The sequence below is a fragment of the Trachemys scripta genome, chromosome 10 (assembly GCF_013100865.1).
Source record: "Trachemys scripta elegans isolate TJP31775 chromosome 10, CAS_Tse_1.0, whole genome shotgun sequence".
Taxonomy (NCBI): Eukaryota; Metazoa; Chordata; order Testudines; family Emydidae; genus Trachemys; species Trachemys scripta.
The window spans coordinates 6,953,740-6,969,573 of NC_048307.1; the positions used below are offsets into that span (position 1 = coordinate 6,953,740).

General features: G+C 57.2%; 1 protein-coding gene across 1 annotated transcript in view; it reads right to left on the reverse strand.

The window, feature by feature from the left end:
• MYO15A (myosin XVA) overlaps positions 1-15,834 on the reverse strand; it is an 85,190-nt gene that overhangs the window by 22,864 nt on the left and 46,492 nt on the right. The window contains exons 38-50 of the mRNA XM_034783623.1: positions 13,601-13,655; positions 11,709-11,847; positions 11,224-11,332; positions 10,744-10,867; positions 7,684-7,805; positions 6,610-6,669; positions 5,559-5,634; positions 4,865-4,980; positions 4,389-4,507; positions 3,307-3,448; positions 2,679-2,790; positions 2,193-2,267; positions 19-224 (exon numbers count right to left, since the gene is read on the reverse strand). Coding sequence (XP_034639514.1) covers positions 19-224; positions 2,193-2,267; positions 2,679-2,790; positions 3,307-3,448; positions 4,389-4,507; positions 4,865-4,980; positions 5,559-5,634; positions 6,610-6,669; positions 7,684-7,805; positions 10,744-10,867; positions 11,224-11,332; positions 11,709-11,847; positions 13,601-13,655 — 1,455 coding nt within the window. The remainder of the gene's footprint in view (positions 1-18; positions 225-2,192; positions 2,268-2,678; positions 2,791-3,306; positions 3,449-4,388; positions 4,508-4,864; positions 4,981-5,558; positions 5,635-6,609; positions 6,670-7,683; positions 7,806-10,743; positions 10,868-11,223; positions 11,333-11,708; positions 11,848-13,600; positions 13,656-15,834) is intronic.

Here is a 15,834-nt window from a genome sequence, read left to right on the forward strand (position 1 = left end):
TTGGGAACAGTCCCTCACCTCGATCTTCCTGTCCAGCTTCTGAGCCACGGCCGTGGAGGCCACGGCCACTGCCACGGCCGCCGAGGCTGCCACCTTGCCCTGCTTGTTCTTGGGCTCCTCCTTCCTGTCCGCTGGCAGGTGGATAAAATCTGGGGCTGCCACAGGCTGGACGTACTCGGCGGGGAAGCGCCCCGACCTCCCATGGATGGCACCGAATTTCCACCCTGAACCGGGACATGTCGTTAACAGCCTAGAGCTCAGACACACACTTCAGCCAGGCTTATACACCCCTCCCTGCCACGCTGGGCCCGGTTATCGGTCCATCCAGCCCCGTACGCTCCTGCCTGCTCTGCCACGCCCGGTTATTGGTCCATCCAGCCCCGTATGCTCCTGCCTGCCATGCTGGGCCCGGTTATCGGTCCATCCAGCCCCGTACACCCCTCCCTGCCGCGCCGGGCCGGGTTATCGGTCCATCCAGCCCCGTATGCTCCTGCCTGCCATGCTGGGCCCGGTTATCAGTCCATCCAGCCCCGTATGCTCCTCCCTGCCATGCCATGCCCGGTTATCGGTCCATCCAGCCCTGTACGCCCCTCCCTACCGCACCACGCCCAGTTATCAATCCATCCAGCCCCGTATGCCCCTCCCTGCTGTGCCGGACCGGGTTATCAGTCCATCCAGCCCCGTACCCCCGCCCTGCCACACCAGGCCCGGTTATAGGTCCATCCAGCCCCGTTTCCTGCCTCCCTCCTCTACCATTTTAGACCTGTCCATTCAAACCAGCACCCCACACCCTGCTACCCTAGAGCAGACATGTCGTCTCTCAAATCCAGCATCTGCCTGCAACAGTGGCCAATGCCTGGGGCTTGCTAGGGAGGTGCAAACTCCCCATAAAGACACATCACATAGCCAGAGCTGTGATTGCATTCAGGGAAGGGAAGGAAGGTTCCTTCCTGACCTCTGCAGAGACCTGTCCTGAAGCACAAGATGTGATTGTCCGTATCTCAGCAGGCAGAATCACCATAAACACAGCCAGCCCCCTTTGAAAATCCAGCCACAGCGTTTGACGGAATGGCTGGTATTGAGACCCATATAGGCTTGCTTTTGCACCGCACTCTTAAACAAGGGGTCTGGGGACCATGCACACTGCATATACCATCCTGTCCTGCATGCAGCAACCTGCTGTTCGCCTGGGGTTGGCTAGCGCTTCCCCCCAGAGACTGAACGGGCTAGGGACCAGGATTACATGCACAAACCAGATACAGGAGCGGGCCATGCATGGAGGAGGCCAGTAGGGGGAAGCAATGTGGTTATAGTTATGGACTGTTATCGAGAGCATGGCCAATGGGGCTGTTAGGACGCCAGCCAGTTCTACAACGGCTTGTCTGGAGGCCGTTGGACAAATAACCCCCATGCCCTCCACTCAGCCTGCCCCCTAGAGTGCCAACCGCTGGAGCTGCGTGCCCCATACAAAACCGCCCCTGGGATGGCATAACGACATCCTCTCCAGATGCACTCGCGCCGATTCCTGTCCGTTCCCCATGAGCATCCGGGCGAGCGCGCTCTGCTCAGGCTAATGCCCACGGGGAGCTGGTGCTAATGGGTTTCTCGGGGCCTGGAATGTGCTCGTCTCTCCTGGAGAGCTCTGTTTCTCTTTGGTGGACACACCAGGGCTCCAGCTTCCCCAATCTCTTGCCAGAGCCCGGGCACAGAGACCACTAGAGGAGCAGCTGGAAATCTGACAGCATCCTGTGCCCTTAGGCCTGTGCATGGGAGATGGAGCATCAGTGCCACAAGCACAGGCTTCTACAGCTCAGGGTAAAGCAGGAACTCCATTCGCTGGTAGCGATAGTAGGCGCTTGTCCTGTATATGGACTGGCCCCTAGAGGGCGACAGAACACACTACGTCAGTGTGTTACAGTGACAGAAAGGGGCAGGCCAGGAAGCGCCCTGAGGATATTTTACACGCCCTGACCTGGTGCTTTGATCCAGCCCCGGGCAGTGGAATGAGGTCTGGCCATGTGGGCCGCAGTGGGGTCCTTGGGATTCATCGCCTGGGGTGGGCTGGAGAGCACATGATTCGTCAGAGGGGAGGGGCGAGCTGGCTCCAGAGGAGAGAGCCCCGCAGGAGAATGGGCGCAGGGGGACAGGGCTCACGCAGGGACAGCACAACACGACACTCCAGAGCCACCCACCAAAGTCCTGGGTGCCCCTCTTCAGCTCCTCCAGGTACGTCACCTTCTTGCGGACCACACATCCGTGCCAGTGGTCTGTGGGGAGGGGACAGCCTCAGGGCACTGCGGCAGGGCTAAGTGCACCCAACCAACCAGCTCCATCCCCCCACGCTGCCCAACAGCGACCAGGGCTGGGGAAGGATCCGGGCAGCACTCTGCTCTCTGGGGAGGTGGCTGGCAGCGTTCCCTTTGTGTGCCCCAGTGGAGGGGCTGCGCAGTGGCACCGCAGGGGGAGCAGATGTCATTCACAGTCTGATGTATGCTATAGGGGGTGGGTGGCCCAGGAGGTTATAGGCCCAGAAGGACAGGGCTGGGTGGTCCCATTCAGCTCATCGCGCCCATGCAGGGGAAAAGGGCCCCCACTAAGACGCCCCGTCCCCTCCTTTGCAAACCGCCCCGTGACGCCCCAGAGGTGGCTCCCAGCAGAGAGCGTCCCGGGCTGCTCACCTCTTTCAGGCTGCTCCAGCGGCTGCAGGTGGATGATGTCCCCCTTGTGGAAACTCAACAGGCTCCTGTCATCTGTAACGTAGCTCTTCACGGCAACCACGTACTGCGAGTCCTGGCACGTGGGAGAGGGGCTGGGTTTGGGGCTGCTGCGGGGGGCTGCGCGCGCACACACACACACACAGAGAATACACTCATACATCCAACACCCCGCTCACTTTCAGAATACAACCACACAAAGACACACCCTGCGCACAGAGTATAACTGCACAATCAAACACACACACAGCCTGCTCAGAGTACAACACCCTCCACCCCGCCACACACACACACATACTACCCTCAGCTGAACACACTTATATACAACTGTGGCCAGGTGACCGGTTCTGGGGCTCTGTATGGAGGTGTAGAGCTCTCCGGCTGATTCACTCCGGGAGCCAGACCAGGGGGCTCTCATTGGCACCAAGACAGGAGTATAAAAGCTTGAGCTTTTCTAAGGCAAAGGTGAGCAGGGCGAGGGACAGGGCAGTATCCCATAGCGTGTGTCTGCTGGGGACCCTGCCCCATGGACTGGGTGCGGGAGAGGCCAAGAGAGGCCATTCTGGCTCCATTCCCATGGTCGGCCTCTCACCTTCTTGAGCTCCGTGATGAAATAGTCGATCATGGCCTTCACCTGGGGGGCTTTGGGGGAGAAGAGGATGAGCTTCTCGTTGGTCAGGTTGAACTCCAGCATCTGCTTGGAGGGGATGGTCACGAACAGGATATCGGTGTAGCTGGGGGGGGGAAAGGACGGGGTTAAAAACCAGGCTAGGAGAGCACAGCTGAGAAAGCCAGAGGGCTGGGCAGAGCAGCGAGGGGGAGATTAGTCTTACTGCCAGATCAAGGGCAGAACTAAGACACCACATATGCTTCCCATGCACCATATTCTCCAGCCACTGGACCCTGCCTGTTTGCCATGGACTCGGATGGAGCTGAGGGGACTAGGAGTCAGGAGGAGTGAGGGGCAGAGCTGGGGGGCCCGTCCTTTACTCCATCACTGGGAGTGAGCAGTGGAGACGCAGCGGGACCGTATACAGCAAAGGATAAATCACACTTCGGAGCCTCTCCTCCTGGGGATCCCAAAGCGCCGCAGGCACTGACCCACTGGCTTGGTAGGCATGTGTCAATGTGTACATAGGCGAGTGTCTGTGGGCTCGTGTGTCTATAGGTGTGTACAGAGGTGCATGTGTGTGTCTATATGCATTTGTGTCTCTGTGCATCCACGTGTGCGTATATGTTTGTGTGTGTGTGTATACAGGGGTGTGTGTGTGCGCATGTGTATGGTCGTGTGTGTGAGTGCATATGGTTGTGTGTGTGTGTTACTGCTCACAGCACTTTGCAAAGGGAGCTCGCAGGCCAGATCTGCACGGGAAGTGGCTCTCTGTCTAATTGAATCCATTAAAGCAATTCCTTCAGCCCTGCACCCGCTGTTCACTGGCAAGGAACCGCCAGGCCCTTGGCTGGAGGCTGGAATTGCCTGGCGTGGTGTGACAGTGCCAATGCCAATGCCAGGCAGCATGTGCCCAGCCTGACCCTCCAGCACAGCGGGGTGCTGGCAGCCACATGCCAGTCCTTCTCCACAGGTGCACGCAGGGCTGGCTCCTCTGCTCGCGTCCCCTTCCTGAGAGCCGCAGGAGTTCCAGCCCTAGGGAGGCCAGCTGGCCCTGGTCTTACCTGTAGCCCCGCAGCACACGTAGCTGCTCCCCCGGCACGTTGGTGCCCTTGACCAGCCGCAGCAGTTTAATCCCCGTGTGGGACACTGCCAGGATCTGCACCCCCGTGCCAACGCTGCCCTGGGGATAGAAGGACAAACCAATGAATCTCAGCACCCACCCCGTGCAGCGATGAGCCCTCCTGGACTGGCACGGCAGCAGTGCTGGGCAGAGACTTTCCGCTGGGGAAATGCAGGGAACCTGCCTGATTCACCCCAAGGAGCCCAGGAGCACTGACAATTCTGTCTCTAAATCCACAACGGCCTCAGGCCTGTGGACGATCTGACAGTCCCTGGCAGGAGGTTTGCATCCCCTGGCCAGCACAGAGCAGCGGCTACGGGCAGCAGGGGCATCAGACCGTAGTACATCAGGGTCTGCTGCTGAGACCTGTCCCAGCCCCTGGACTCTCCCCATGCTGGGCGTGGGGCAGGCCCTTACCGTGGCGGGGAAGAGGCGTGCGAAGTAAACCTCCCAGCCGTCCCGGGCTGCAATCACAATCTCCTTCTTAACGCTGTCATCGGCCACCGGGCTGAATGAGTCCAGCTTGTTTTCCGCTGTGGTGAGAAACACCCCCCCCACCCCCCCCGAGAGATGTCAGGTGCTGGCTCCCCCTCCCCGGCCAAAGCAGATCTGCTGCTGGGGCAAGGGAATCTGGGCACGGGGGTCCAGCTGGAGAACAAGGACTTCCCCATGGGGGTATGAGCTCTGCTCCTTGCTGTGGTACGGCCCCAGCCAGCATGGGACAGAGCAGGCGTTTCCCACCAGCGCACAAGACAACAGCTCCCTGTCGCTGCCCCTGCCGGGGACCCAACCTTCCCACGGGGGCTGGGAGACCCCTTAATGCCCAGGGCAGGCCAAACACAAGCAGAACTTGTGACATTCGAGTCCCAGCTCAGACTAAACCTTGGCCCAGGAGGTGAAAGGCTACGGGGGCTAAACCCGGCCTCACTGCACCCGATGGCAAACCTCCCGTCGCCTTCCAGGAGGGCAGCTTTGCCCTACGCACTAGACATCCCCTGCCCCAAGGAAGAGCAGGGAAGTCGGGCTGGAGAGAGGAGGCCATCGCCCCCAGAGGTGGGGAGGCCAGCCCCTCGGCATGACGCAGGACTCAGTGGGCAGGGCTGGGCGTTACCGAAGAGGGATCTCATGCGCAGCCGCTCCTCCGGGGTGATCCTGAGGCAGGCGTCAGAGAGCGTGTCGTGGAAGATCTGAGGGGGGAACCCACCACGTTGAGGTTAGGAGCTTCAGGGCTGAGGCCTCCGTGTCCCTGATGCAGCCTCACTGACTCCTTCCTGTAAGCCCTATCCCATGCCCATTGGCTGCCACAGTGCAGGGGTCAGGAACACTGGCCCAGCCTCCCTGAAGCCTCTCAATCCTGCTGCTGAATGGGCTGCAAAGGGCAGAGTTTGCCTGAAACACACCACTTCCAGGTGTCAATCCTGCTGGGAAAAGGTTCAGTGGGTCCCGAACCCACCTGCGTTTAACAGAGGTGGGAGTGGCTCTTTACAGAGGACCTAGGGTGTGGGCTGAGCTGTCCTCAGGGAGGAACCTTGGAAGCAACCCAGCCTAGGGACAAGGCCTGGGCTGGATTGTACATTCGTTTTGTGAATAAGGCCAAGCCCTAGGCAAGGGAATAAGTAGTTCTGAGCCACTACAGCTTGCGTGGCCTGTGCTTGGAACAGGGCGGGGAAGCTGCTGGCTCCCAGGGGCGTTGCTGAGTAAGGGGAGGCATTTCCTGCAGAAGGACAGACTGGGAAACAGAAGTCACCTTGCACATCTATGGGCCTGGGTTCCTCCTACTCCAGGGTCTGGCTGAACCCATGATTCCACAGCACGCCTACACCCTGCCCAGACTTTGAGGGAATACAAGCAGACGGAGCTGACAATGCTCTGACTTTCTCAAGTGCTCCCTGCTGAGGATCTCAAGGCATTTTCCAAATGTTCTTTAGCCCTTGCAACTCCCCTGTGGGGAACTATCCCTGCAGTACATACGGGGAGAGGGAGATAGGGAGAGGGGCTGGTTCGCTCAAGTTCACACGGCAAGTTTGTGACCTAGCCAGGAACAGAACCCAGGAGTCCTGATTCCCAGCCCTGGACTTTAAGCCGGAAACTATCCCTCCGCTCTTACAATACAGACAACTCTACAGCAGGAAGACCTCTGGATCTAGAGCCTGGAACCTCACCTGTCTGAAAATGAGATCCAGCAACAAAGGGTTGTTGAAGTTATCCTTTGGATAGAACACCTGCAAGGAAAGAGATCAGAGGGGCATGGTCAGGTGCGGAAGGATCCATTAGTGAACAATTCCCTCAGTTTGTGTTACTAGCTGCTGAGATCAGGATTTTCACTGCGTAGGCCCTTTATTTCATTCCTCCATTACATTCAAAGCAGGACAGGAACTCTGGGTGACATTTTCAAAGCGCCTGCGTAACTTAGCACTCACGTCCCATGGAATCTGAAGTGCCTCGGCCACTCTGGAAAACAGGACGTAGGCTTTTAGGCACTTTTGAAAAGGTTACCCCAAGGCTAGTCAATTTCACTTCTATTCACTTACCAGGGAACGCGTCAGCGAATACTGCAGTTAAAGACGGGAAGACGCACAAAACTCTCTCTGTTAATAACACAGGGGGCTGTGAATCTTTTTTATTTTAATAAAGAACTTAAATTTTAGGCCTAAACTCCCTGACCACGTCCCTTTGAGGGAAAGTTTCACTGATTCACTACATCTGAGAGGCAGGAATGGGCCTGCCTGTGACGTGATATAGAGGGCCTCTAGTACAGTGGGGACCTGATCCCTGACTGGAACCTCTGGGAGTTACCACAATAACAAATCATTCATAAATCGTAATAATACCACTCAGGTTAACGACACCCCCTCCCACAGAAGGCAGTGAGCCCTTCTGCTCTGGGGTCTCCTGCCATATCCACAGTAACACCTCTCCACTGTCTTTCACTCAATATCGCAGCCTTGCAAGCTCCCCTCCCCTTCTAAAGAATCCCACGGAGGCTGGATCTGTTTGGAACATAAGTTCCTAAGGAGAAAACGGACCCTGAAATGCACTTTCTCCTCCTAGGGGGCGCTTGCACCTTAACAACCACTAGATGGCACTGTTCCCTCACAGAAACAGACAAGGGGTAGTTTTTCAGGCCAGTTCTTTTGGGGCTCAGGGTCTGGCCTGGGCGCTGATTTCCGCTGGCCGGGTGGGTCTGGTAGGAGAGGGAGGAGGCGGCTGTGTGGAGCTGTGCCCCAGACAAGTACCTCTTTCCGGATGTATATCTTCCAGGACACGTTGCGGTAGGCGTAGAACTCCTCGCTGCAGCACCGGTGCAGCTGCGTCTGGACCTGCTCGCGCTCGGCCGGGAGCTCCCGGGAGACTGTGACTGAAAAGAGATTGGGGGCAGAATGCTCACAGGCAGCTGAGTTAGGGGTTAGTACTGTTATCCAAGGCACTGGTGAGACCTCATCTGGAATACTGGGTGCAGTTCTGGTCTTCCATGTTTAAGAAGGATGAATTCAAACTGGAACAGGTACAGAGAAGGGCTACTAGGATGATCCGAGGAATGGAAAAGCTATCTTATGAAAGGAGACTCAAAGAGCTTGGCTTGTTTAGCCTAACCAAAAGAAGGCTGAGGGGAGATATGATTGCTCTCTATAAATATATCAGAGGGATAAATACCAGGGAGGGAGAGGAATTATTTAAGCTCAGTACCAATGTGGACACAAGAACAAATGGATATAAACTGGCCATCAGGAAGTTTAGACTTGAAATTAGACGAAGGTTTCTAACCATCAGAGGAGTGAAGTTCAGGAACAGCCTTCCAAGGGGAGCAGTGGGGGCAAAGACACATCTGGGCTTCAAGACTAAGCTTGATAAGTTTATGGAAGGGATGGTATGCTGGGATAAACTAATTCTAGCAATTAATTGATCTTTGACTATTAGCGGTAGATATGCCCAATGGCCTGTGATGGGATGTTAGATGGGGTGGGATCTGAGTTACTACAGAGAATTCTTTCCTGAGTGTTTGTCTGGTGAGTCTTGCCCACATGCTCAGGGTTTAGCTGATCGCCATATTTGGGGTCGGGAAGGAATTTTCCTCCAGGGCAGATTGGCAGAGGCCCTGGGGGGTTTTCGCCTTCCTCTGCAGCGTGGGGCACGGGTCACTTGCTGGAGGATTCTCTGCACCTTGAAGTCTTTAAACCACAAGTTGAGGACTTCAATAACTCAGACATAGGTTAGGGGTTTGTTACAGGGGTGGGTGGGTGAGATTCTGTGGCCTGCGTTGTGCAGGTCAGACTAGACGATCATAATGGTCCCTTCTGACAATAGTCCCTTGAAGTCTATGAGTCACTGTGGATGCAGGGGGCAGCCCATTGGCTGGACCACAGCTATTTCCTACTGCACCAGGGCAAATCAGGCCTACGCTATCTAGCCAACCTACTTAACCTGCCTCCTACCCCGCAGCATCTGGGCACCTCGCAGCCTTCAGTGCATTTCTCCTCCCAACCTCCTGGGGGGCAGGGCAGTGCTATGGTCACTACAGGGGGAACGAAGGCACAGAAAGACTAAGTGACTTATCCAAGGTCCCTCACAGGAAGTCTGTAGCAGAACAGGAAACTGAACCTGGGTTTCCTGAGTTCTTGGCCAGTGCACTAACCACTGCACCAGCCTTCCACCAGGGGCTGGTATCAGTGCAGCTACATGTGTGGCAAAGCCTACAAGTTTCTGCCCCCATGGGATCTGGTATGTATTGGTGCTGGGATACTGGGCAGCCTGTTCCTTCTCTCCTGTTCCACATCGTGCCCAGACTAACGCTCTCTTGAATTTATAGTGCATCTTTTATCCTGAAGGATCTCAACACACCTCACAAAGTTAAGATGATACACAAGGATCGGTTCACCCACCACTAAAATGCAGCCACCTCTGGGATGGAAGGCGGCAGCTGTGTAAGAGCACCTAGAAACACCACTCAGAATTCACCCACCACTGAAATACAGCCACCTCTGGAATGGAAGGCAGCAGGTGTGTAACAGCAACACTGCACAACTGTTTAATACATGAAGTGATGGGGAAGGCCGTGTCCAACTGAAATTGCGGGGGGGAGGGGGTTAGTGAAGAAGGATGGGAATTTAATCTGGGCATCAGGGTTTTGCCCTTTGATCCCAGGCTCAACTCTTGCAGAAGATACCAGGGGATCTTTCATGGCCATAAACCATCAGGAGCTTGGCTTAACCCCTCTTCAGAAATGGTTTGATACTCTCTCACGGGGGGAGCTTTGCTTCCTGATCTCATCGGGGGAATCGATCATATGCCCTGAACCATGAGGATCCAGAGCTCTGGTCACTTCATCCTGCCTAGCCCTCACTGCTAGGGAAACCCCATCCTCTGAAAATATCCTGGGCCCCTCACCTCGCTGCTGAGCAGAGGCGCTCTGGGACAGAATGGCAACTGCTCGCTGCCCACCCGGATTCATGTCTTGGGCCTCCTGGCCCTGCAGATTTGCATTCACTAACTCCTGCAGGTTTCCTAACTTGGCGGCCACAAAAGTCTATGGGTCGGATGACATGCGAGGCCATGTACCGCTAGACTCCCTGACTCTCGGCCAAACTCTCTTACTAGGGACGTCTGCCCAGGTGCAACCTACATCCCCAGTAGCCCGAAGGAGATCTCATGGGGTGCAAGTTACCCGTTCTTCTAGGCTCTCTGGGACGCCCCTTTGTCCTTGCTGCTCTCTGCTCCATCAGCTTCTCACCCCACGCCCATCCCCGTAGTGTCCGATTGCCTCGCGTTTGTATAGCTACCGCCTCATTTGCCTAACATGTCGCAGTTTATGGTGAGTTCTTTAACAGGCCCACCCAGGGGCTCAGGATTCTCAGATACTTTTCCTAAACTTTTGCAAAATCGCATGAACAAAAAAATGCAAAAAGGATCAATGTTTGGGGGCAGCACTGAGTGGGGTCGGAGGGTCCAGACAGGTCAGATTTGGAGCCATTCTGAAAGCCAGATGGCAGTGGTGTGAGACCTCCATAGGGCTAAGTTCTCTACTGGGCTACCTCTGTACACTGGGGTACGGCCCCTCCGGCAGTGCTGCTAGGATGGTCTCTGCTGAATCAGCAGCATCTCAGCCTAAGCTTCCTTGGCCCTCCAGTAACAAAGGGCTTTCCCATCACCTTCCAGCTGGGTCCTGGCAATGCGCTGCCGGCTGGGGGAAGCCACCTGCCCAGCCCTCTCCTTCAGAACCTGGCAGGACAGCGTGAGGCTCCGGCATCCAGCCCTGAACCCCAGAGGAGATGAAGCTGCGCTGCCTCTTGTGCTGTTACCTGGAGGCGACACTGGAGAAGACCTGGCCGTGGCAGCCGGTGAGGGAACGGCGGCTGGTGATGGCGGCGAAGGCCTCTTGGTGCTGGTAACAGGCTTCACCAGAGCTACTGCTTCCTTGGCCACCTACAACACAGAGGTGGAGACCAACTTCCTGTGAGGCCATTTCCCCGGGCTGGGGGGCTCTCCCTCATCACACCCATGGGCAGGAGGGGGGGACACTCACTGGCCCGTGCGGTGCCCTGCCAGCTAGCACTGGGGTTCAGCCCAGGCAGTGGCCGGCCTGGGGATCATGCTCTCCTTGGGAGCCCTGACTCTGATCCCCAGCTGGTGGGGTCTCTGAATGCTCGACTGCGGAGCAGCACCCCGTGCCCCTGCATCCGCCAGGCCAGCAGCTGGACCTCCCCGTCCACACCCCACAGCGCCCCAGGTTATCGACAGGGAGCACGGCCGCCTGTGCCTTCCGATCAGCGCTTTCGTACCGGAGCGGCTGTTGGGGGGCCCGGCCCCACTGACATCTGCCCCTTTAAGATCATCATGGCCTCCTCATGGGGATCCATCTTCTTCACAAAGACCTTCCCACCTTCCTTCCTGCAGGGACAAACAGCCAGGGGCCAGAACAGGGTCAATGAGCAGCCTCTGGCTGGGGGGGATGGGAGTGGGGGGGGGGGGTAGATATATGCATGAGGCCTCATCCCCTGAACTAAAGGGGTTGCCCCTTGAGCCAGCAACAGACTGTTACCATTGCTGGGACTCTGTCGCAGCGGGGAGATCACAGCCTCCCAGCCGGTGCATCATCCGGGGAGCCCAGCCAGCCCTGCTGCTGCTAATGCATGGCTGGGAAATGCAACCCAGCTGCTGTCCCTGCAGCTTTAAGGGTGTGAGCTCCACTCCAGCCCAGCATCAGATGCTGATGTCCACAGGGGCTCGGGCAGGAGATCCGAGTTCTGGCGGCGCAGGGTCTCACCTGATGGGCTCGGGGAGCCTGGCGGGCCGCTGGCACTGCTTAATGATGTTCTTAATGTGCTGTGTGGGCTCGGGGAAGTGCTGCGAGCTCAGCTTGGCCGGCCGCACCAGCTCGCCGGCCCGCAGCCTGGAGGCAGGAGCTGTCGTGGAGGGAGGAAGCAAGTGGGAAGCTGGGTTGAGAATCTCAAGGAGGGGGGGTAGGCTCCAGCCCTGAAATCCGGTCCCCACCCCCCTCGAAGGTGGGGAAAGGCTCCTGCTCTGGTTTGCAAGGCTCAGGCTACAATTGTGACTTCTCGTAGGGTTACCCTACGTCCAGATTGTCCCGGACACGTCCGGCTTTTTGGTGCTCAAATCCCCGTCCGGGGGGAATTGCCAAAAAGCCAAACATGTCCGGGAAAAGGCCGGCATCCCCGCCCCAGTCCCCTGCTTACCTGACAGGGCCCGCTCCAGCATTTCTGCCACCCCAAGCAAAAAAAAAAAAAAAAAAAGCCGCGATCGCAATCAGCAGCGGCAATTGGAAAAAAAAAAAAAAAAAGGTGGCGATCGGCGGCGGCAGTTCAGTGGCAGGTCCTTTGCTCCTAGAGGGAGTGAGGGACCTGCCGCCCCCGAATTGCCGCAGGTGCCGCCCCTCTCCCTTGGCCGCCCCAACCACCCGCTTGTTAAGCTGGTGCCTGGAGCCGGCCCTGTTACCTGAGCGGCTCCGGCTGCGAGATGCAGGCGGATTCCCCGCTGCGGCGGCGGCTGCTGCTGCTCCCCACAGACACCTCAGCTTTGTGTAGCCGAAGAGCCAAGCTGCCCGAGCGCTACCGGCTTCACGGTTTGCCGGGCAGCCCCTGGACCTCCAGACCCTGCGCCCCCAGCCGGGCGCTTCCCCTCCTGGGCTCCGGCTGCGCTGGGGAAGCGCCCGGCCCGGGTCGCAGGGTCTGGAGGTCTGGGGGCTGCCCAGCAAACCGTGAAGCCCATAGCGCTCGGGCAGCCTTTTTCGCGTGGCTGGGAGGGAGGAGGAAGGGGAATGTGGGGCTCTCAGAGGAGGGGGCGGAGTTGGGGCGGGGACTTTGGGGAAGGGGCGGAGTTGGGGCGGGGACTTTGGGGAAGGGGCGAGGCCTGGGCCCCGTGGAGTGTCCTCTTTTTAAAAACCTTTAATATGGTAACCCTAGACTTCTGTCCAGCACCATGCACGAGCCCAGTGCCACCTGGGCCGCCTCTCCCTGCTGGGCTTCTAGCTCCATCTTCGCAGGAGTCTTCCACCACCCTGGCCTAGGCTCTGGGACACGCCCTGCAGAGCAGGCCCAGGTGTCTGCGCAGCTCTTTGCTCCCTTCAAGTGTTTGTCACGTGCCGGGAGAGAGCTTGGGGCTCCAGCCAGAGACTGTGCAAACTCCTCACGCTTTCCCCCAGGCCTGCAGCCCCACCCCCAGCTCTGTCAATGCTTCCCAGGTCTGACCTGCCGTTCTCACCCCCAGCTAGTCCCAACTTCCTTCCCTTGTCTGCCCCAAAACCTTAGCTGGAGCACCTGTACCTGTCCTGGGCCCCCCCCACCCGCTCTGCTGACACCCCTCACCCCCCACCCACAGCCCTCCTGCACTCCCAGTCCTATGGCGGGTCATTTTCAAATAATAGCAGCAAACCACACCAATGGGAACTAGACCCAAAGCCAGGCTCCCCTCAGTGCTAAGCCAGGATTTGAACCCAGGTCTCTAAAGGCAAGCGCTGCCACGTTAGCCCACGGCACCACTATGCACCTGGGCGTGGCGTCAGCGTCCCCTGACAGCCGCAAGCTCGGGGCTGCAAAGGGTTAGAAAGCTGCTCTCGGTGTCCCTGCGGAGGTGGAGGGTGAGATCTCAACCCAAGACAGGTTTCTCCAGGGAAGGCTGTATTTGTGATTGATCCCTTACCGGCTTTCTGCAAGAAGGCCGCCGTCCTGGCTGGTGTCCCGCTCACAGCTGTCCTCTGGCCAGGGGGAAGGAGAAGGAGTGTGTTACATCAGCAGGCATTAATGGGATGGGTTTCTGAAGCGCCGCTCTAGGAATTATTTGGGGGAAGTGCTGTGCTAGGCAGCAGGCCAGACTATGTGATTCCTTCTGGCTTTAGCAGCCATGGAAACTGCCTCGGCGAGGGGTGGCCATGATGTGGCAGGGCTGTCCAGCTGCTACGGTGGCTTCTGTTTCAATAGGGTCTTTCACCCCAAAGGATTCCAGAGCACTTTAAAGTGTACAGGGATCGTTTCACACCCCCGCTCCCAAAATGCAGCTGCCTCTGGGGTGGGAGGGTGCCAAGCAGCCCAGTGCGCTGTAGAACAAGCATGGAGGCAGAAAGGCAATTCTGGCCCAGGTTAGATGGTAAATGCCTTGTCTTTCCTTGTCTGCCCTGGGGTCTTTAACGTCCTCCCAGAGCAGTGAGGGGTGGGGGGAGGAGGGCGGTTAAGGCTCCATCATAACGTTTCCACCACAGAAAGCTGCCTGGAGCTGAGTCATTATTACTAGCGTGGGCAGGTGGAATCTGGGCACCCCCCAGGATCCAAGACCTCCGGGAGGCAGCACACACTGGAGCCTTTCCCAGCACGCAGCCCCACCACCCAACAGCGGGGGGCAGGAAACGAAACGGAGCCCCTTCAGCTGAGAGCGCAGAGCGGAGCTCAGGGAGCCCACAGGCTGTGACCCCTCGAGGGGCTTGAATTGTCACCACAGGTCAGGACCTCGCTTTTCTCTCCCCAAGCTGGGGGCTTGGGGTCAGTGCTGATTCCAAAGGGAGAGTGACCCCCATGGCCACTCTGGGGCACTGGGGCCAGCACTGGCTACCTGTCACCTATCCCCCTCCCTGAGGCATAGGGTCCCCTAGCACCGCACTGGGGCCAGCACCGACTCCCCGAGTCACCTACCTGACTCCCTGTGGCACAGGGTCCCCTACGTAGCCAATTACTTTAGTTGATTACTCATGTATTGGGTGTTGTGTGAGGTTAGGATGATAGACGGATAAGCCTGATCAGCAGTCAAGGGATAAGTATGCATTAGATAAGGAGGGCTGAAACGCAAGGCCTACAGGCTGAGGCCTGTAAGATTTTAGCTTAGCCAGACGAGGCCTTAGAGGTAAGAAACGCTTGCATAAGTAAGTGACCGAAGAATGACCCAATGCCATAAAGTTACGGGAAGAGAGGTGCCAAGGGATGGTATTGTGAAAAATTAGCCATAAGATTAATTTTAGATCACAAAATGCTCCAGCGGCACATTTTTTTCGAACACGGGCCTTAACCGCCGGATATAGGTCCATGCTAATGAGAATAAAAGGAACTACACACAACCTATGGGAAACAGGGTACCCCCATATTCTGGGGAGACACAATACAAATAAGGAAAAAGAGGGTTGATACTTTCACACACAGGGGCAGAGGATGAGGTACAGACAGAATCGCCTGATAAAAGAGGGTGCCCAGAGTGGGAAAATTGAGCTTCCTATGGGAAAACTCCAGCAGAAGCCTTCCCTCTCCTGATAATCCAGGAGAGCCCTGTCAGACTCTAACACTCTCTAGGAGGAGGTGAGTACAACTGTAGCTATAATCTGTGCCTCGACAGATGTAGGATGTATCTCGCCTTGGATACTCATAATGCTGTTGGTAGCGTTAATACAACTGATAAAAGATATTAGACATTGTTCTTGTGAATGTCCGTGTTTCTTTCCTTGGTCTTCATGTGTTCCTAGCAGCTCTAGGTCTGAGACTAGTGGCAGAGGGAACTCTGTTGAGCCTGCCGCCACCAGAGCCGAACCCACAGCGGTGCAATACGCCAGCCCTAAATTCACTTTCAATACAAAGAAAAGGCTACTCCTAGCACCGCACTGGGGCCAGCAGTCACTCCGTGGGGAGTCCATCTCCCCCACTCCCTGGGGTTTCTATTTCTCTCCTCACTCCCAGGACACACAGCTCCAGGGAGGGTCCATAAAAGAGGGCTGGGGCCATGCCAGCCTGTGAGAGAAGAATGAGATGGGAGAAACTATGACCCTGCCTGGGAGCCTGCCATCTGGTGTCCGGCAGCACTCGGCCTCCCTGGAGGGCAGCCTCACACCTTCTCAGGGCTCAGCTGCCCCCAGGGGGGGGACACGTGATCTGCCAAGAGACGCAGGGTCCTGTCCAGCC